The 21,313-nt window shown below is 38.7% G+C and overlaps 1 protein-coding gene across 2 annotated transcripts in view; it reads left to right on the top strand.

Annotated features, from left to right (window-relative positions):
* Positions 1–21,313, top strand: part of GADL1 (glutamate decarboxylase like 1) — an 81,847-nt gene that overhangs the window by 53,604 nt on the left and 6,930 nt on the right. The window contains exon 15 of one of the 2 annotated variants that reach the window (XM_027639309.1): positions 5,015–5,176. The exons of the other annotated variant lie outside the window; for it this stretch is intronic. Within the exon in view, the coding sequence (XP_027495110.1) occupies positions 5,015–5,131 (117 nt within the window). The 3' untranslated portion in view covers positions 5,132–5,176. Of the gene's footprint in view, positions 1–5,014; positions 5,177–21,313 lie in introns of those variants that run through there. 2 annotated transcript variants of the gene reach the window in all.

Here is a 21,313-nt window from a genome sequence, read left to right as displayed (position 1 = left end):
CAGATGGGGACCTCCAAAGGGGTTGTTTGAAGAAATTTAGTTTGTCAGGGAAATCTTCAAGGTCAACAGAAGCTTCAGATTTGTCCTGTGTGACATGAGGCAGTTAACCAAGGAAGCTACTTGGGGAATTGGCACAGTTTTTCTCTGTCTTTAACATGGATAACAAGAAGGGGAGCTCCCAAATCATGACTTAGGCAACCTGAAGTCAGAAATACCCTTGGAAAAGACTTCATTATTCAGAAGGGGAACCTAAGGAATGCCAAGATCCTTGCTTGGGTGTGATTTATAAATACAAGTAAAAAGAACCTAACATTAAATCCTCAGCATGCTCTGTGCTGTTTTAGACCTCTGTTTCACAGGCTTCTGGAGAGAAGAGCTGCAAGATCTCCTGATTCAATGAACCTAGCTGAATTCTCTGTATTGTGCTCAAGAGGGGCAGAAGTGCAGCATTCTTGGAGAGGGGAGATGAGGAGGCCCAGTGGAGGCAGAGCTGCAGCCAAGGATGTTAGGGGAGAGAGGTACAACAAGCACTGAAGCCACAAAATGAGTAATACGATAATAATCAACACTTATGTTGCAGTGTGACCATTCCTCAGCAGAAGGTGATGCTCAGAGATTTAAAAATTAAAATAAGCATTAATTTGTTAAAGTAACAACATCTTTTATTTTGCAGCTAATACTACATAATATACAGCAGCAGATGAATAAAAATTTTGTAGTTTAGCTGCATATAAATGACTGTTATTGTTAAGAAGAGAAGTCTGAGCTTTGATAAATAAGAGGGAACAGTACAGTGTAATATAATAGCAGAGAGAAATTACAGTGGTGTTTCAGTACCTTGTTAATGAGGGATTCACACTTTCTCTTTTAGTATGTGGCTTATTCTGCAGTTTTATATAACTCATCAGTACAAAAGTGACTGTAGCTGTTAATTAAACAAGATATTTAACCTGACTTTGTTTTAAAGGTATCCTCCATAGAACTGAGTTATAAAAACAAAAAAATAACATGCCTTTTTTTTTTAAATTTAATTCGAAGTAGAATACTTTGGTTTCTGACTGCATATCTGCACATAACTGCAATTTATGTCTTCGTTCTCTGTTATATTTATTCTTGCATGAATGCTGAAGTAGTAGTGGTAGACTAAGGGGCCAGATTGACAAATCTTCAGAAGTAGGAATCAATGCATTTTACCTTGGCAGTGTCCATTTTACCTTAGCACTAGACCCAGGTGTTAGGAACACTTCAGTATATATTTTACATTGGTGAAGTTGTACATCTGCTTAACTTTCAGTCACATATAATGGTGTGTGAGTCTGACCTGATTTCACATTGCTCTTTCGTGGGATGACTGGCATATCAGATATATTTATGGGGCTAGAATGGAGCTATGTTTGTATAACTGTACTGTAACCTGCAGTAGATGGAATAAGATAAGGCAAAGGTGTGAACTGCTTCCAGCCCATGCTTTCTATAATAGTCTTGAGTGTTACTGTAGGAATTCATGATATGGCAGTTTTAGATACTCTGTTCTAGCTCTTTACTTTGTCCCTTATCCAGACTGACTTTTTAGGGGTGTGTAGTACCACTTGGATCCAGTTAAAAGCAGTCCTATTCATGTAGAAATGTTTGCATATTTTAGGTCAGTGGTACAGTTTCAACTGAGGCAAATAGACAACGATCAACATCACTAAATTACCTTCCACTTAATTTTAACCATCCTTTGATAGGTGGCTGTTTCTATTCTACCCCCTCAGTCCCTTCCCAGACTTGGTGATATCAGGTGATATCTTGAACTGATAACATTTACATCTCATCCAGCAGTAATAACACATCTGGCAGCAAAACATCTCTGTATTAAGAGCACTGTTGCACAGCTGCTAAAACTACACCTCAGTTCTTGGGAACAAACAGAAGAAGCCCCAGTGATTTTAACACTGTATGGTTTACTAGATGAGAATGCAGGGCAACTTTTGTCAGGGACTTAACATTGAGCTGTGCATGTTCAAGGCCCTCCGGGGACTGAGGTCTATTGATCCCTAGTGCTCAGCCTACGGAAATGATCAAAGCTGTAGAGAGGGAACCTGCTGCAGCTCCATATGTTGCATTCAAGCTGAACAAGGATTTCATCTTCCCCAAGCCACCTGCAGAGCAAAATTGCTCAGATCTCCAGAGATGAAGTAGGTTTCACACTAGTTGTTTCTTGCTTTAAATCCTTTTAAGGATAATGGAGGGTCCAATCTTTTCTCCGTGTGGTAATACACATAATGCCATGAAATGAAGCTGGGGGCAATAGAAAAAATGGAAAGCAGTATTGTTAGGAAATAAAATCACAAGAGATTCATAGATTCAAACTAAAGGATGGAACCTTCCAGGGACATGAATGCAAGATGTGTTTTCATCAGTGTGTAACGCTCTGTGAAGATACCTTATCTAGCTCAGAAACTAGTAACTGTATGGCCACAGGTTAAGTATTGTACTTGATTCAGGTTAAAAATGATCTCACAAGGACTAGTTAGTTAACATGACTGTTCTTTCAGGACTTAGGCAAATCACCTATAATAGTGGAGTACTTTTTCTGTAGATGTACTTCCTTCTTATGGAGGAAGCATGGGTTCCACTTGCCCAATAGTTTAAAATTTTTGCATGCTGCCTCACTACACCTGATGGGCATTCTAGCTTTCAGTTCAGATATAGAAAACAACCAACCTGATTTCAAACCTTTGCATTGTTAAAAGCTTCACACATAATAAGTCTTTCTATTTATTATTTATATAGAGGAAGCTTCTAAAAAGTCTTATTTTCTAACTGAAAGATCAACAGAGGCTGTGGGGATTCAGTGGGATTCCATTCTCTGCTTTATTGCCATGGATTCAATTGACTGAAGGGTGCTTAAGCGCTGCATAAATGCGTCTTGCTTGTCTGTGTGAACAAAGACAGTACTATTTAATTTGTATGGCTTTCAAACAGATACAGCCTGTTACCCAGAGCAGTGGAAACTTTGCATCCATTGTTAAGTGTCTCTCAGACTGTAGAAAGGCCAACAGAGTAAACCAACTCCATTTCTTTTCCAGAAAAGTGAATTTTTGGGAGGAATAAGTGAAAGTGGTGCAATTCATATAAATTAAGCAGGCAGTTGGTGACATACCTCAGAAAATTTTTCTCTGTGTTTGTGCAGAATTGAAAAATCTGATCTGAAAACTATGTCAAGTTTATGACGCTTTTAAAGAGTAAATATTAAGCTATTTGCTGATTATAGGAAGCTAAAGGGAATTTATAATGAATGTAAGAGTTTATCATCTCTCTTTTTTCTTTTTTCTTTAATCCATCAAGAGCACTTCAACACCATCCTTTCATCATTTCCAAATAGCGTAATAAAAATAAGCACTTTTTACTTGGAGTCATGTTGCCACACAGAACAGTATTGCATTTTTGTTCATTACTGCTGTAGAAAGGAAAAAATCCATATTTTGCAATGCAACCCTGTGAAACGTTTTAGAATTGTTCATATGTGGTATTTGAATATAAATGTGTGTGTGTGCCTATGCATACACATGTATATGAATATGTATTTACATATTGGGATCATATAAAAGACAATTAGTATTGAACAGGGAGAGGATAGCATAATGCATAGTATTACTGAAGTAACTACATTCTTAAAAAAAATTTGTAAACAGAATCAGAGAACACTTGAGTTTAGAAAGGACCTCTGGAGGTCATCTTGTCCAAGCTCCCTCTCGAACAGGGACACCTAGAGTTGTTTGTCCAGGACCATGTGGCTTTTGAATATCTCTGAGGATGGACATTCCATAACCTTCCAGGGCACCCTCTGCCAGTGTTTGATCACCCTCACAGTGAAAAAGTTTTTCCTGATGTTCAGAGGGAACTTCCAATATTTCAGGTTGTGCCCATTGCCTCTGGTCCTCTCACTGGGCACCACTGAAAAGAGTCTGGATCTGTCTTCTTTGCACCCTCTTCAGATGCTTACATACATTCATAAGATCCCCACAAGCCTCTTCTCTAGACTGAAGAGTCCCAGCTCTCAGCTCAGCCAAACCCACAGCCCTACAAAAGCAAACGACCTCATTCCTCGAAAACATATGCTTTCTAAGAAATGGTAACCTAAAAATATATGATTTATTCTTTGACAAAAATACAGTATGCATTCTTAGCACTATTTACAGGCAAATATTTTCATTCTGAGCTACAGCAAATTACTATACTCTTGATATATTTTGTTGGTTTCAGCTACTGCATCCAGATTCCTTGCTACATAGTACTTGTTTGCCCAAACAGCATGTATTTTCCTTTGCTTAAATAGGACTAATTACTCTTCCTTTGATTAAGTTTGGAGTTAGAACATATTGACTAATATTGCAAATGGCCTTTTGTGCCTGCCTGTGGAGAGGACTGCTTTTAATAAGAAAGCAGAATTTAAACGCACTCAACACATTTAATTTAGTTCTGTTTGACCCTATAGACTGTGTTCTTATAAAGCAGCATGGTGCTCCTGCATATCTGTGCACCCCTTCATTCTGCTCTCTCAGTGCTGTATGCACATTAATAATCAGTGATGGAAGAAAAAAAAGTTCAAGTTACAGGTTGAACTCCAAAAGAGAGCTTTTCTGGAAGTATCATAGATCATGTTTAATAGCCTGTGGATCAAAATGAAACGCAGTATGTATCACAGGGGAGCTCAATAATTGAAGCATTCTGGGAATGTGTAAGTACTGGAGTCCTGAGGTCACTAGAAGCTTCATTCTGTGCTCAGTTTTTACCTGAAAAAAACCCTGTCTCCTTCCTCTATCATCTTTTCTTCTTATAACAAATAGTAATCATATTTTAATGCACTGACTTAAATTATTTTATCTGATGTTCAGGGGAACAATAAACTTCTACCTCCTAATTTTCTGTAAATGAGGAAACCAGTCAGTGAGAGACATTAGCATTTCAGAGTATCTCCAGTACTCTTGACTCACAGCTATCTCCACTCTGTGCTGGGTGTCTGCAGAATGGTCCCACAGGAGCCCTGAACATGTTCTCTGGGTCTGTGAAGCAGATCTGCCTGCCGGCTCTGAATTTACTCCTTTCATATGAGAAGCCTCAGGGGCTCTCTGAAGGATCCTAACTGGTCTCCTGGTGAAAGGAAAGCAATACTTTGCAACCCTGGAGCTGCACAGGTGGTATTATGTGGGTAGGGGGAGACTGTATGGGTTTATCTCAGAAAAGCAGCAGTCACAGAAGAGCTTTGTGGACTTGCTGCTCTGTGGTTTGCACAGGGGATAAATTTTTTTCCTATGTGAAGGTGGTGGAAGGAAGGTTGACTTTTGCAGCATCCTGACAGAGAAAAAGACTTGTAATGAAACTGTAGGAAGCCTGGCCAAGTTGAGACCCTTGGACCTTTGAGTGACTGTCATGGGGCTCCTGTGCCAGGGCTGCATTGTGTGACTGTGGCAGAACTGGACTGGTGGGGGGCATGCTGTTTGATTTGGAGCCCTCAGGGTTGAAGTAGCAAGGCAACCCTGCAGCCCAGATCAGTCCCATCTTACAGTGGTCAGTGGTGCTCCTGGAGGACCATTGTGGTTTCATCTCATTGTTTCACCTTGCGCTTGTAAGCTGCTCCTAGAGCTACCTCCCTGCAGCTGCCCAAACTGTGGCTCCTTGTCCATGTGAAGATTTTGGTATGCAGTTCAGAGAATCTGTTTTACAATGGGAGATTGAACTGAATGGGGTTGATGACTGAGGAATACAAATGAGGGAATAACAGTTGATTTTTAGGTGAGCATTTGCAGTGAATGTTTTAGGGTGCACTACGGATCGATGAGGGGACTGCTCAGCAGAGCCACTGGCTACATGATGGTTATATATATTCCTTAACCTTGCTAATAATTGGTATTTTAATGCTGAAGGGCACATGTAGGATAACAGTAATGCCTGCCCCTCCCACTGGTCCTTTGATTAGGATGAATCTCATTGAGAATGAAAGCAAAGAGCATGTGTGAACAAAAATTATTCTTAGCAATTGTTAGTACATGATTTTTCTTGCTTTTACACATAGCTGAACTGCAATGTGTAACAGAAGTCACCACCCTCTTGGCACCTTTTAAAGTGCTGCCTCTCCCTCTGCAAGGGTGTGGTAACAGGACCTTCCTGAATGCTTTAGATATCTTATAAAGGTACTTGAACATGAAAAATTGCAGGTGAACAAAATGACAATCTCATGAACGAATGATGAGTGGTAGTGTGGTGTGTTGGTAATGGCTTTTTAAATGAACCATTTCTACGCTACATAGTAAAGTTTCCTTCAGTTACAAATCTTTCTGGTGGCATCATGACTGTTCTGCCCTGCCAGCTGGTACCTGCTGTGGCTTCTGAATGAATCAAGTGTCTTCTACCATTCTGTTGGGTTTGGCATGTTTAATAAATAACAGCGATGAATTGACTGTAGTACACTAATAGTTATTACAAGTGAAATAGCCCAGTGATTTTTTTTTTTTTTTGGTAATTTTATAGGGAGTTGGACAGCAGAAAAATAAAATCTTTGAGTTTCACTCTTAATTAATGGACTGCTACAGCAAGAGTTACTATGTATTTGATGGAAAATAAGATATTTTTTCTGTCTTATCAGCCAGAAAACAGCAGCTGCTGAAAGTATAAGCCTTTATTTTACCTCATAGGAAAGGTAAACTTCCACTGTAGTCTGTTTGAAACATGAGTGACAATTTCAAAGTGGAGTTAGAGCCTGTCTGTGGAAATATTTCATTGTATTTGTCATATTAGGCAAAGTGGGGAACTCCCATGTTGGGTGGAGTTGCAAAGGATGTGGGTAATTTGGCAAATGGAGCTTTTCTAGAAAATAATTACAAACATACCTGAGTTACAAATATTTGATCAAAGAATTTTTTGTTTAGGGTACAAATGAAACATTTATGGCTTTACACTTCTGCTTATGTTGGGCAGCTTACGCAGAATTTGTAAAAGAGCAGTAGTTTATGGAAGCATCCTTTGTTTGCACCTGGTAGTCCAGTCCTTTGTGAGTCTGCACTTGCAAATGGTGTCAGCTGTCATTTACTGACTTTCAGAAAACCAACAGTGAGGATCAGCATCAAGGTTAATCCCGGTCTCTGTGGAGCCTCACTAGCAGCAATGTTTGATTGACACCCTATTTTCCCTACATGTGGATATATGCTTGTTATTCAAATCTTGCTTAGTTCTACTGTATTGTTATTGTATGGTCCTAATTTTTTGTGCCATTCCTGTGTGAATTGTTCCTGCTATTTTTCATCTAAATGGCTTGTGTAAGGCTTTCTTATTAATGCTCTAAGTGCAAGTAAATCATTGAGAAAACTTGTAGTATCAGCAAAATAATGATGGCAGGCTGACCCAAAAAAATGGTGTTTGGCAAAGATATGAATGTAACTGAACACAAAAGACTACATTCTGAATCTGTTTCTATCAATTTTAGAATTTCTACGTATTCTTATCCTTTAACTCATTATGAATTTTATCCAGTTTGAGTGTTTCTTTTTTTAACTTTATCTTCATGCTGACTTAAGCATCCTTATTTCACAAGGTGTATTTCCTTACCACTTCTAATAGTAGTGCTTGTTTTCTGAAATTTCCATAGTATCCTAAAAAATTATCCACAGATTCAGTGAATCATTTTTGATCTTAGGTCTACAGGCTTGGATGGATTGTACCTTAAAGTTTGCCCTCAGTAGATCTTTAACATTTCAATAGCTGCTGATGGCTTGGAAAGTTCATCAGATTTGTGGTAGGAATCCCTCCCAGCAGAAATTGAAAGCTTATTGAGCACTTCTGCCTTGCCTGCATTTTTAATGATTTGACCATGAGTAAGGTTTCAGTCATCCCTAATGTACATACTAAACTGTTTCTTCTTTTCCTAGTCCTGTCAGTCAAGGTTTTCTTTTCCTTCTGATAAATTTTCTTCATGTCATGTTTGTATTGATTGCTATTTGATCTGCTTCCCTCTTTCAACTTGTTACATACTGCTTTGCTATCTTCCCTTTGCCAATAAACCGGGATGGGGTTTTAGATAAAGCTGTCTTCTTTCTTGATTGAAAGATTGCAGCTTTTGGCTATCTAAGCTCTTCTTAAAGAGTTTTAAGCTTTCATCTATCTTTACCACGTGAAGTTTTTCTGGAAAATAAGTCTTTTGAAACACTCTTTGCGATCATGACTGTCCTTTTCCTTAGGCTTAAGTGAGTATAGTCAGGTTGTGATCAGTACTCAGGAGGAAGTGCTGATTTATAGACCAACGAGTAATTTCTCTCTGTCACGGTATGGTTGGAAATGAAGATGTATCATCGTACTGGTACAGCACCACAACTGCTGGTGAGTTGGGACAGGATGTGCAAAACTGTAGTATGAGTTGGAGACTGTAGATATACTAGGTCAGTGTTTGTGTAACAGGATGTGGTGACTGGGGAAGGGAGGGAAAACACAGCCAGTGCTGGGTACCAATGCATCTTAGCTGCTTGAATGATGTCTCGGTTTGATTAATAGAATGTAGAAATCTACAGATGTCCCATCCCTGGGAACATTTAAGATCAGGTTAGACGGGCTCTGAGAAACCTCACATAGTTGAAGATGTCCCTGCTCATTGCAGGGGCGTTGGACAAGATGACCTTGAAAGATCAATCCAAACAATTCTATGATTCTATGTAGCATCTGTGCTTATGAATCAAGTCAATTTTTGCAATCAGCAGTGGCTATGATGCAGTTTTGTTGACCTGGAGGGCTCAGTGCTGAAGCTGTGAAAGTGTTCTTTGAAAATGGTTAGGGATGGTGATTAGCACCTGGCTGGAGGACCTGCCCTGGATACTCAGCTCTGGATACCATGAATGGGAGCTCTGCGGTGTTGGTAGCTGTGTCAGGGCTCGGGCCCAGCTGGCTGAAGAATTACACCTGCGCTTAGGCGTCACGTCTGGAGCACAGCTTTTCCAAGTGGTTTTTAAGCCGCAGCTGGTAGTAAAGCCCGGTGACCATTGGGGGGCACCAGAACAACAGTAATGTGTTGGAACTGCTAATTAGTGTTCTGGCTGTTAATAGCTATTTGGCGCTCTCAGGGCAAAAAACCCCTGTGTTTGAGGAGGGAAGGTAATTTCTTTCAGTTCTTTAATCAACATAAGTTCCTCAGTAATACTGCCAGCTCTGTTTTGAAGGCACGAGCTGTTAAACTATAGCAAGCAAGAGCTATCTCCTACTTTCCAGGCAAGACTAGCTTTTTCTTTCTTTTATTTTCTCCCCCCCGCCCCCCCATCCTTTGTATAAAATTATGTACTTCTTTACAAGGTTTAAACTAAAAAGTTGTTTGGAATAAGATATATTGACTAATTATAATTGAGAGATCAGTGTCTAATAAAATATTAAACTTCTTGTAAAGATTTTACAGTTCTTCCTAGGCATTTGAGTGTCCTGTACAGGGTCTGAACCCAGTAATATTTGAGGAGTTAGTATGCAGTTTTAACAGTAGTTGAGCATCGTTGTTTGTTTGGTTTTTTTCCCCTGAGTGACAATTCAGCTGATGGTATGAATTTTTTAATGTAAAGGGATACCTAGATGCGTGGGTGGATATTGTATAAAAGGGTCTACAGTCTAGTGGTAATTCATGGTGTAAAAGTATCTTTGACTACTCCTTGACCTGGTCTCATAATAAAATGAGGAGAAAGTCATATTTTTCCCCTTAAAAAAGAAGACTGTTCTGCTGTCTACAGGCAAAGGCTTCTTCCAAGTGTCTCCTGAAACTCCTCCTGCTAATCTTTGTTGAAAATTCACAGTATTATTATTTAATATTGAAGGTATGAGCCTGTTTTAGTAAAGATGTGTTTTCTGTTTTGTTCTGGTCTTTTTAAGTAAGTTTGTCGATGTGAAGATATTGAGTTTCTGTGTGTCGAGTCACAGTGTGCTTTCTGAAAAGCAAGGATACTAGCCAAGAATTAGCATTACTTGGCCAGTCATGTTGGAAAGCATAGTCCAAGCTGTCCTGAGTCATCTGCAATGTTCAAAACTGAAAGGTGCCAGAGACTTTCACCTCCAGTGTTGCTGGTGCTCCTCCTCTGTCCAGCTGTCTTACTGATTTACCAGTCTTGAAGTCTCAATTGCATGGATAAATGTTGAATTACAATTAGAATGTGAGCTTTAGTTACAACAACACATACAATTAATTTTAGTGATTAGTTTTGCAAATATTATTTCTGACTATCTGGACAAAAAAAATCAGAAAACAGTGAAATGAATGTAGCGTTTGGACACCTGGAAAAGACACACAGACATAATGAAAGGATTCCTTGCCTGAAACCATGTTGCTCTTTCTCACTAAGTAACCTTGCCTGAAAAAGATACTACTTCACTATGCAGGTCTTGCTTTCTTTATATCCCTAGACCATCATAGTCGCAGACTACTAGACACAGTGTCATCATGAAACATCTGACTTTCATCAGGCAGCTGGAGGCATCTGGAAATTCCTGTTTTTTAAAGTTCACTAAGCCTATTTGAGGTCTTCTAGAAATGATGAAAGAAACCTGTTAATCCTACTGCTGCTTCACTTAAAATCAGTAACTCATCTCTTAAACCTCTGCAGTTCTTTAATTCACACACTAGATGGTGATGAAAAGCAGCCCAAGTTGTGTGTTCTGCTTCCCAAAGTCACAGCTGACAGTGGAAAATGAAAGCACAAGACTGACCATTTTTCCTGCCAAGCTTTTAAACTTTTTTAAGCTGTCCATGGATGATTAATCTACTTAGTAGAATCATCTTAAAGATTAAGGTAGAGATTCTGCTAAATTCATATATCATGTTGGAACTGTGATTTTTAAATCAGTTGTTTGATAAACACACAGGAAGTGTTTCTGTCTGTGCGATCATGAAATATTCATCAAATATCCTGTAACTTCAAGCTGGGGTTAGTGTTGTTTCCACAATACAGGAATTCAAATATATCAGTTCTTAAAATAGTTGCTAGGGACTGAAACTCAAGTCTCTGAATGTACAGATTGATTACCATCGGTTATTACAAGGTAGTAATGAAAAAGGGAGAGCACTACACTGAAAACATGATTACAGATTTTTGTAAGATTAAAAACAAACCAAGGAGAAACCATTTCTGTACTGCCCACCCTGAAATTATAAAGCTTGCTCTAATCCTGTAGCTTGAGAATACTACTGGCTTCAAAGGGAAAGATTGCAAGATGTACTGTGGTTTCTGTAACGGGAAAAATGCATTCCACTGAAGAGAATCAGTCAAAATATTCCTTTTAGTAAAAAACCGAAGTATAATATTTGAGAAGGGAGTCTGATAGATAGACAGATTAGGAACATGGGGAAATCTAGTACAGTACAGTGCAGAGTGTCTGTAGTGAGAAAATACCAATGGTGCAGTGTTTAGATAGTAGAAGGGGAATGTAGATCTCACAGGACTGTAAGATGTCACTGTACAATACACTGGCTTATACTGTAGCTATTATAGACCAACAGCATAGTTCAAATAAACACCTGAAAGAAGGAGAGTATCACATCAGCAGTAAATGTTAATTGTTGGGAACTTTTTTTTTGTCTTCTGTGCACATCTGTAGGTAAGTCATCAGAAGCCTGTCTTGTGACTAGTGCTCAGAGCCACTTGCATGCATACATCCTTCCTCTGGCAAGGTTAAAAGCTGGTGGAAACAACCCTCATGCTGCTCCAGTGTGGGAGTAGGTCCCCATGGGTGATGGTTATGGCAAAAATTACGGTGCTGTGGACCCACCCTTATGTATGGAAAGATGGGTGAGATCTGATGGTGCATGGAGCAATGGCATGGCTTAAATTAGGCTTAAACTGAGATTCTGGGTTGTTTTTCTTGTTTCTGAGCAGAACACAGGCACTCAATGCTGAGGCCTTATCCCAGGAGCTGGATAAAGAGATACCCCTTGGATTTAACCTCACTGTTAATATTAGTAACTCTGTGACTATTGTGAGGCACCGGTTATCAGTGGTTGGGAAGCTGGATAACAGTAAATAAGTGTCTGTTCACAGGCAATTTTAGGGTTAAAAGAGCAAAAGGAAATTCGATGCAGCTAACACATGTTTTACACTGGTGATCCATGTAGCAATGAGGAAATGCATGGAAAAGCAAGATTCCAGACAACTGAGTTGATTATATGATTCATACACTGACTTTTTAACTCAGCACTCATCCCAGTTATAATGAGAATCATCTGAGAGAAGTAAAATAACAACAGTTTGAAGCTTATAGGAGGGCAGTAGCTTATAGTCATGTTAGATGTGGAGAACCATTTGTTCTGTAGCATGTTGGAGAGCTGGAGATTGTGCCATGTAACAAGATGGAGGTTTTTCTTTGGGTTGTTTTTCATGTTTGTAATTTTTGGAGGTGTCCACTGTAACCATTGCCTTTTGTTCTAAATTGTTCCTATACAGCTGCATGTATACACTTGCATGGATGTAACATATGCATGCAAATAATGTGTGCTTGCATAAAAAATTGGTATTTGCATGTACACGTGGCCAGTCTGGCAGCAGTGCGTGAAAGGAATTAGCTAAATTTATAAAAACTGGCTCTGAATGTAGAAGGGAAATAGCGTCAAGAGAGCTGAGGCACACCCTCAGTATGGAGTTAGCACGTATTCTCACAACTGTTCTTGGTTAAAGATGGCTCTTCCTCAAACAGCATCAGAAATGCAAGCCTCAAATTGTCTCATTCTGTGTGATAGGATAATGAGGTAAAAACTTATGTGCATTTAATCTTAGTCTGAAGTTCCATTTCAAGTTCATGCCAGATGAACCTCCACCCCAAAGAGAGTTTTCTAATGATCAATATGGATTTGTTGGACCAACAGGATGCTCTTGGGTTCAAACGCAAATGATTTTTTACACACAGAAAATGATTCAAAGCACGTGTCCCTAGCATTTCAGTGAAAATCACAGAATTATAGAATGGTTTGGGTTGGATTACCAGTCACAGAAAAGACTTCAGAGCATTCAGTACAATGTCAGAAGGTGGCTGACCTTGGGACCCAGCCACTCTTCCCCCAGCCTGTAGTGCTGTGTGCAGTTTTCCCTATCTTGTTCCTCCCCCATCCTCCTCACTCCTCTCTGTCGGCACCTTTGGTCCTTCACCTAAACATCGTATAATATGTTTTCTACCGCCCCATAATTTTCTTCCATCTGCATCCCCTAGGAAGTGCTGTACCCCTCACCTAGCATCCCTGTGAGAGTTTTTAATTTATTTCTCTTCGTGTGTTTCATGCTAGGGGCAAATATCCTTTTCTGATAGTCAGAGGAGTAGTCAATGTAATGTTCTTCATTTTCACTGATCAGGTTATTAGGGTTCCTCTGTATGTTGCTGTTTCTTTGGTCTTGGATGAGTCTTTGTGTTTTCTGTGGTTAGTTTTTAATCACACCACCTAGTGCACATTCACCACGTTAGTCATGGAGAAACACTCGGTTCCCCTTGATTCTGCTTGTACTCTGCATATCCTCCTTCTGGACTGTGCCCAATGCAGCTTTTGGGTCTATCCAGCAGTTCCATAGCCTAGGAACACCAGAGGAACATGGATTTTAGGTACCTTTGATTCAAGATAAACTGTCTGCATGGACTTCATCTTACCTTGCTTTAGCCATCTAAAACTTAGGCAGAGGTCTTCCGCTGAAGACCATGGTGGAGGAGAGAAGCTTTCCCAAATTGAGTCCATCTATATCTCAGGGCCTATCTTACTCTAGGCTGAAATGAATCACTCTCTAGAGGTGCCTGTTTTTCTCTGTTAAGTAAGGGAGAGCCTAGATGACTAGCTTAGACTTTTAGACTAACTTTTAGACTGCCAAAATGATGGGAGTTGAATCCTACTTTCCACAATTTATCTTCAGTTCTGGAGGCTGTGTCTCTGGGAAACACATGTTGTACAGTTCAATGCACCTAACACTTCCTCTCAAGCTGTTACTCTCCTTATGTGTGAGACTCTTACAAAAATAAGCAACTACAGTCTGTAAACAGTGCAGGTCCTGAAGGAAAAATACTGTCAAGGATCAATATAAGTCAATATACAGAGCTGGAACTTGGGAAATTGTAGTCTGTGTTACTGATGTGTGTGGCATAAAGAAGATGGAGTGACCAGGATTTGATTTTCTGTGATCCCTCGTGTCCTCACTAAGGCTTCACCATCAGTGAAGTTCACACCAGTCAGCAGCCCTAGGTGTGCTCTGGAGTGTTGACCACTGGAGGAGTTGACACGTGCACTGCAAGTGGGGCACTCTGCATTGCATCCTGATGCTGCAGTTCAGCTGTGGTTCCTCTAGCAAGGAAACCTCTTTGATCCAAATGGGATGAGTCTGTGTGCATTTTACAAGAGTACTCACAAAGCAAATTTGCACTAAAAATATCCTGTCCTGCTAACTAATTCTCTAAAGTACCTGAATGGTGTCTAGCTTTGGCACAGAATTGTGATTAATATTTCAGTCATTATTTCCTTTCTGTGTGCCTCAGTTTCTTTCAGAGATTAAGGTGGAGATAATAGTAAATCCTCTTATCTATGAAGTACATTGAAATGTGAGGATGGACAACAGTGTAAACCACCAAATTAGAAGGAATTCTTCACTTATACTTAAGAGTATGACTTCTTCCTTTTCTCTTTTTCTTTTCCCTAACAGCAGCTACTTACTGCTTACACTACTCCTTACCTGCCTAGTGCATGAACAGTAGATGGATGTGGCTTTGAGAGCATCAGGATTTTAAGACAAATGAAAAAGTTTAAAAAAATGGTGAAGTTCACAGAGAACTTTTGATTCCGTAGCTATGCTGGTCCTGGCAGAAGAATGTAAGGAATGTCTACAGCACCATGAAGGAAGAGCTCAATGAAATGTACAATAATATAATCATGGTAGAGAAAAATAATTATTTCTATCCCCATATATTTAATTTTATTGGATATTATATGATTTAATTATCAAAGCACAGTAATTACGATCCATGCCAATACTAATGACTATTGGCAACAAAGCTCACGAGGACACACAATCTAATTAGCTTTAATGGGATGGATTTAATAATACATTGGATTAACATCTGTTAGAATGAAGTATCAAGATTTATTGTTCTCTGAATAAATATTGACCTCTTGCTCTCAGGTCAATAAATCTTAAGCTTGCCTCCACTTAAATGAGTATCCACTTATTACATTAACACTCTTCTGTTTCCTATCACCAACTTCAGTAGGAGGAGAGGGGAGCTGCACTTCCCTCCTGCTGCATCAAACACTTCTTTAAGAAACTGAGGGTAAACATTGAAAATACAGACAGTTGAAAAAAAGGGTGGGGCCCTAAATTACCCTTCCTTGCTGTTGCTTTATAAAAAATTTCAGAGAAAATCAATTACTAGTAATGCCACAGAAAAAGTGTATAGCTTGCATCATCTGCTCAATTAAGCAGTCTTTATATTTGTGTGATGTTGTGAGTGGTGTCAAAAATATCTGTGGGAGGAAATCCAGCTCCTTCATGTGTAGTGAGATACAAAGTACTTTCTAAGACTTCACTTTCATTTTGTGCTTCAGATATTTAGACACAGATTCCTTTCTCACTGTAGGCATTTCAAGAGAAATGAGATGGAATATGTTTCTTTTTCATGCCTACAAGGGAGAGATTTCTTGTTGCTCTCCAAAGGGGTCAGTGTCGCCAGAAATATTTACAAGTCTTACAGAATTTCTTATAGCAGAGAAGAACTCCTCTAAAAGCAGTAGAAAATCCTTGAGATTGATATCCATTCAGCAGGTATTTAGACCTTCCTTTCAAATTTAATAGAGTTATAAGAAAATATGGGTTAGTCTAACTCTACCACAGGTGAATTTAGTTATAAAACTCCCTGTACTTCAATGGCAGACTTCTGGATGTGCATGTTGATTAATGTAGAGAATTTTTTCCAGACAGAGTGTCCAATCAGAGAGTTTATGAATTTTTGTAGGAAGATTATTTGTATTTATTGAGTTCTGCAAAATTTTTTTTAATAAAGGAAGTGAAATCTAGAAGACTTTAATGGATGAGTTTTATATAGCAGATCATAATTGCTTTCGAGGATCTAAAAATTGTTCTTGTTCTTTCTCTTTCTTTCATAAGAGTATCTATGTTGATGCAGAAGCCTCACAAAAATGTGACAGTATTTCACCCTGCTTTTATTTTCTTTCTAATTGTGTGTTATTTATAGGTACATGTGGCACTAAGGGAAATTGTGGCATTTGCTGTGGTCCAGAGTGAATATCTGGTCAGACTGGTGAAAGAATAAGGTTCTCAAAGCAATTTGGTGCACAGGATTAGAGGATTTCATCTGTGCCTCTGAATATTGAGCTATGTCTATACAGGTGTAGGGTAGGCCTGAGGTTAGCAAATTTTTTATTCCATATATTCCTTTGAGGCTACAAAGTCTTGCAAAATGGATTCTAAATTTTGTGCCCAGTCTGTTGTTCCCCTTTCGACTGAACTTAAATTATCTAGGAATTGACTGCAGTCTAATTCTGTTTACCTAAGACTGTTATTAGTTATAATTACCTGTATTTTCTGTCTGTAGTTTGCAAATACTTGTAGGTGCAAATCATTATTTTCCTTTCATTTTTAACCCTTTCAGACTGCAATGAAATTTGCACATTTTGAAACCGTAGAGATCCTGCTTTGTTCTTTCAGTTTCCTGGTTGTCCATGCATTTACATATTTTGTTAATGGTTTGTAACATATTTTGGATTTAAGTTGGGGATAAAAAAAAAAGGAAAACTTGCTCACTGGGAATGAGGAGAGGAGCAAGGCTGAGCTGGAGTGAACATTGTCTTGGGGCAAGATGTACATGAGAAAAGTATTGTGTTTACTTTGGTAGGGCTCCATGTTGTAGGGTTTGTGGTCTTTATTTCATAGCCATATTGGGCATTACATAAATGAGTCTCAGGTAAGAAAACAATTTTAATAACTGGCAGTTACTGGTCTTGTATCTCACTGTATGGAGGGGCAAATGGGATAATTTTCTTTGTTAAATTGGGTGAACAGGTTAGACAACTGCCTTCCTTTTGTGTTAGCAGTCTTGGTCATGGTAGACACTATCCCTTCATACTCCCCAAGACATTGTAAGAAGCCTCTGAGAAAGTCAACAGGATGTTTTTAAGGAGAAAAAAAAACAAGACAAAGGTATCTAGTTTTGTTGAATTACTAATTTTTCTTTAGTTCTGGTTAAAGTATATAAAGAAATATGCATTACTGTTCTTTAATTCTTACTGTAATGCAAATACAGAAGGTGCTGCTACCTTATGCCAGAAGCTGACTTGTGCAAGTAGTAAATAAGATCTTAACAGCTGGGAATCATTCCCACTTTCTAAAGTGACATTCCTTTTTCTACACTAGAAGCATATTGAGTTTTTGAACTCGTGTCACCACATAATGCAGTCGTTTCCTATTGAAAAGTACTCCTCCCAGCCCCAGACATTCTCATTACACTGTGATTTCTTTTTGCCCTCAATGAAGTAGAACTGAAGCTCATTCCTGTGCATACTAACCAAAAAGGGTAAGGTTTTTTGTTGGTTACTCTGGCTTTCAAGGTGGCAAGCTACCCTTTCATCCTGGATGGAAAAGGGGAGCTTTGGCAGGGTTGAAAGACCAGAAAACCTAGTCACTAAAATGGGAACTTAAAAAAATGATGCACAGAAGAGCCTTGTGTATGTTATGAAAGCTTTTAAGGTAATTATTTTTATAAAACTAGTAGCACTCAACTGTCTTTTAAACACATCAGAACCCTGGATTCATATTGTGTGCTAGCCTCTGGTGTTTTCTTAATGCCTACACTTTCCACATGGCTTGTTAATAAGACCGTGGTAAAGCAACACAGAAATGACAGAAAAATAATAGGAATTCCATGTGAATTGTCTTGGAAAGCCACATGTGCTCAGACAGAAAAAGCCATGGGACTGTGCACTTGGAAAATTGTGTTCACCAATGTACTTTTTAACTGTAAATAAAAATACATGCAAACTTGTTAAAGTGCTGATTCTGTTCTGGGGGCTATTCTGTCCTGGCTCTTCCTTTTCAGAGACCAGTAACATTAGTGTAAAAGCCTTTGTCTGAAGGCTATTTTTTCTTGCATAAATGATCAACTAAAGAAGTCACTTAAGACAATCAAAATCCAAAGCCAACCCACCAGCTCCTATTATTCAGGTCATTTTCAGTGCTTTATGAGGTTCATTAACGTGTCTTCTGGCAAAAAGCAATGGATGGGAAGATGATTTGCAATATATTGCAGTGCAGACATACTGTACAGCCCTGAGTGTGAGTTGAAGGTGCACAGAGAATGTCAGTATTAGGACAAAAATACCAGAGCATCTGTTCTCCTTTGATATGTTAGTTACTCTGAAGAATGTGGAAGTGGTTACTGCTATTTTGACAAATGCACTTATTTCTGCATTTGTTGCCTGGTGTGGCACAAAGGGAACACTGGCGCAATAGTGCACGGCAATAATTTATTAGTGGTTTAGGGATGTGGGCCCAGAACAAATTCTAGACAAAAGAAAAACATGTTTGGGTTTTACCGACGGCCTTGGCTACAGCAATGAAGCTGTGATTGGATGTGCAAATATTTGGTATTTCGATTGTCCCAGTTGCTGTGACAGCTGACAAATGGTCTGAGTTTCTTTTTAATTATCACCAAAAGGGAAAAAGCCTGTTGTTTTAAAGCCAGCAACTGATGTTGCAGCAAAAAGCAAGAAAAGATATTTAACAGTGGGGAATATAATTTCTTGGTGTTGAAAGCACTATTACTTCCAAATATTTATAGTATTTAGCTAGTATTTGTAATTACAGCCAGACAAAAGTGTTTTGTTAATTAGTATTGCATCCAATGATCAATATTAAGATGCCAGCTACTGTTCTTACTTCATAATTACCAGAATCATTGATGTCAAACTTATCTTTTCTAACCATTCTGGGAAATGCAGCAGATGTTGTGACATATATTGTGATATGCCTGTGAGACCTTTTTGACACAGGAATTTTTTAATACATGTATCATACCTTGTGGATACTCTGTACCATTGTATCAGGGCCAATTACAGTAGATAGAATCATGGAATCATTTAGGTTGGAAAAGACTGCTTAAGTCATTGAGTCCAACCGTTAACCCAGTGCTGTCAAGTCCACCACTAAACCCTGTCCCTAAGTGCATAGTGATTCAACCACTTCCCTGGGTAGCCTCTTGCTATGCTTGACCACCCTTTCAGTAATGAAATTTTCCCTAATGTCCTGTCTAAGCCTCCTCTGGTGCAACTTGAGATCATTTCCTCTTGTCCTATTGCTTGTTACTCTGAAGAAGAGACCAACCCACACAAATATATGATGTAGGAACACATAACACTTCACTGCCCTGAAGGAAAAAAGGAAACATATTAACCAAAAAAGGTGTAGTTATTTGTCCAAACAGCCTCTGGGAGAGTTTGGGACCAGTCTTATTTGTCGAGTCTGTGTCCAGTACTTGAAACCATAATTCTATCATTTAAGCAAGATAAGAAACAGTACTGTGAAGACCCACTGTATTTAATAGCCCATATTAAATGGGGTAAAAGTTTAAAACTGTGTCTGAATACTTCATGAACTGGAGTTTTGTTTACTTTTTGTTTTGGTGGCAATTGTACAATAGTTGTTTTCTTAGGAATATGCATGGATCCCAACTGCTCATTTCTATCAGACTTTGAACAACCAGTAAGTTGCCTTTTAAGTAACAATCATGAACTTCCAAATGAAAGTGTTTGCCCCTTCTGGAGGAGCCAAAATAGATTTTTTTGGTCAGATGAGAGGGACTGTTCTGTATAAATTTGTCTTCCATTGCAAGGAATAATTGAGACAAGAACACAAAATGTGTTTTCCATATCTGTGAAATCGTGAGAATGTGATCTTTCCATTTTGTCAAAAGGGCAGATTTTTTGTCTTCTAGCTACAATTCTTCAGCCAGTTTCTAGTGCAGTATTCTGTAGCTTGGAAAATTTAATCAAGGCTGTATTTGAGGAAGAGAAATAGTTTGAGCTGGTAATATGCTCCTGTCTTTCCAACTCTGTCAGCCTGCTTTTATTGATCCCTAGAAAGGTTATTGATTTGCTGCAAGTGTGGCTTTCTGTAGTAAAAGCTGAAGGCTGTTTGCAAACTGCCACCTGAAGCAGACACATAAGAAGGAAATTTAGATAATTGCATTCTGCTTCCATTGAAGACCATGGCAATTTGGAAATTAATATCAGAAGCAGAATGGGGTCTGGTGACTGGGAGTTGCTGCTCCAGCAGCTGGAATAGCACTTTAGCTTTATGTTGCAGTGACCTGGGAATTGTTCAAAAGATTTGGAAAAATGTTTCTGAATAGCAGTTGCCAGTACTGACACTAGTTTTTGTAAGCATTCTGTCTTTGTAGTACTTGGTGGGCTAGCACATTTAGTCATCCACACTGCTCAAAGCTGTTCACATGGGATGTCCAGACAGGTTTTGCCAACAGAACAGACAGTCCTATGAGTTTTCTCACACTTTCTGTCTTTTCTGAGGTAAAAAATTCTACAGCTGTTTCAGTTAAGCAGTGTCAGCACTTTTGATCCCACATATTTATGGTTGTACAGAAAATAGATTTTTTGGTTTGGCCATTGAATTGAGAAACTGGAAGCACTTCTTGGTTTTAGTTGATCAGAAAGAATTTTTGTTTTCAGGCAAGATAAAATGAAGCAATTTACTTAGTTTCAATTTTCTCAGTTCTTTTCTACTGGCTGCAATAAAAATGGGTCAATTTCCCATTGAATTTGAGTTTTAATTGAAAACAGTGTTTTGAAACAAATACTCAAAATATTTTTGTTTTCAAAGTTTAGAAAAACTTTAGGCTTTTCTGGTTTCTTTATTATTTTTTTTTTCTAGCTAATACTGTCTTAGGATATTTGTCAAATTCATGACTTTTTTTTTCCCCCTGAAGGAACGTATTCTCAAATTTATTGCTTAGCAGAATATAGTTAGCCAGCATTTTTAGCAATTTTGCAACTCCTTTTGCCTTAGTGTTTTGCAACATTCCTTTTGCCTTAGTGTTTAAATAAAAAAATTATGGAATGTTGCTTTTAAAGCTTATAGCCTCTAGCCTACAGTTTGGAAAAACTGTTGTGATATGTAACATCAGGTATGACTAGACTATCCAACTGTGAGAATGATGGCAGTACAGGGACCACTCAGGTAGCAGAGATGCAGTGTCAGGGGCATAGAATATAATTTTTGATGATATTAGTTGGACTCAGTTTGAAAATACTGAATTAAGTCTAAAA

This window comes from Corapipo altera, unplaced genomic scaffold, assembly GCF_003945725.1.
Source record: "Corapipo altera isolate COAL_440 unplaced genomic scaffold, ASM394572v1 44, whole genome shotgun sequence".
NCBI lineage: Eukaryota > Metazoa > Chordata > Aves > Passeriformes > Pipridae > Corapipo > Corapipo altera.
This window is presented reverse-complemented; position numbering and strand designations above follow the sequence as displayed.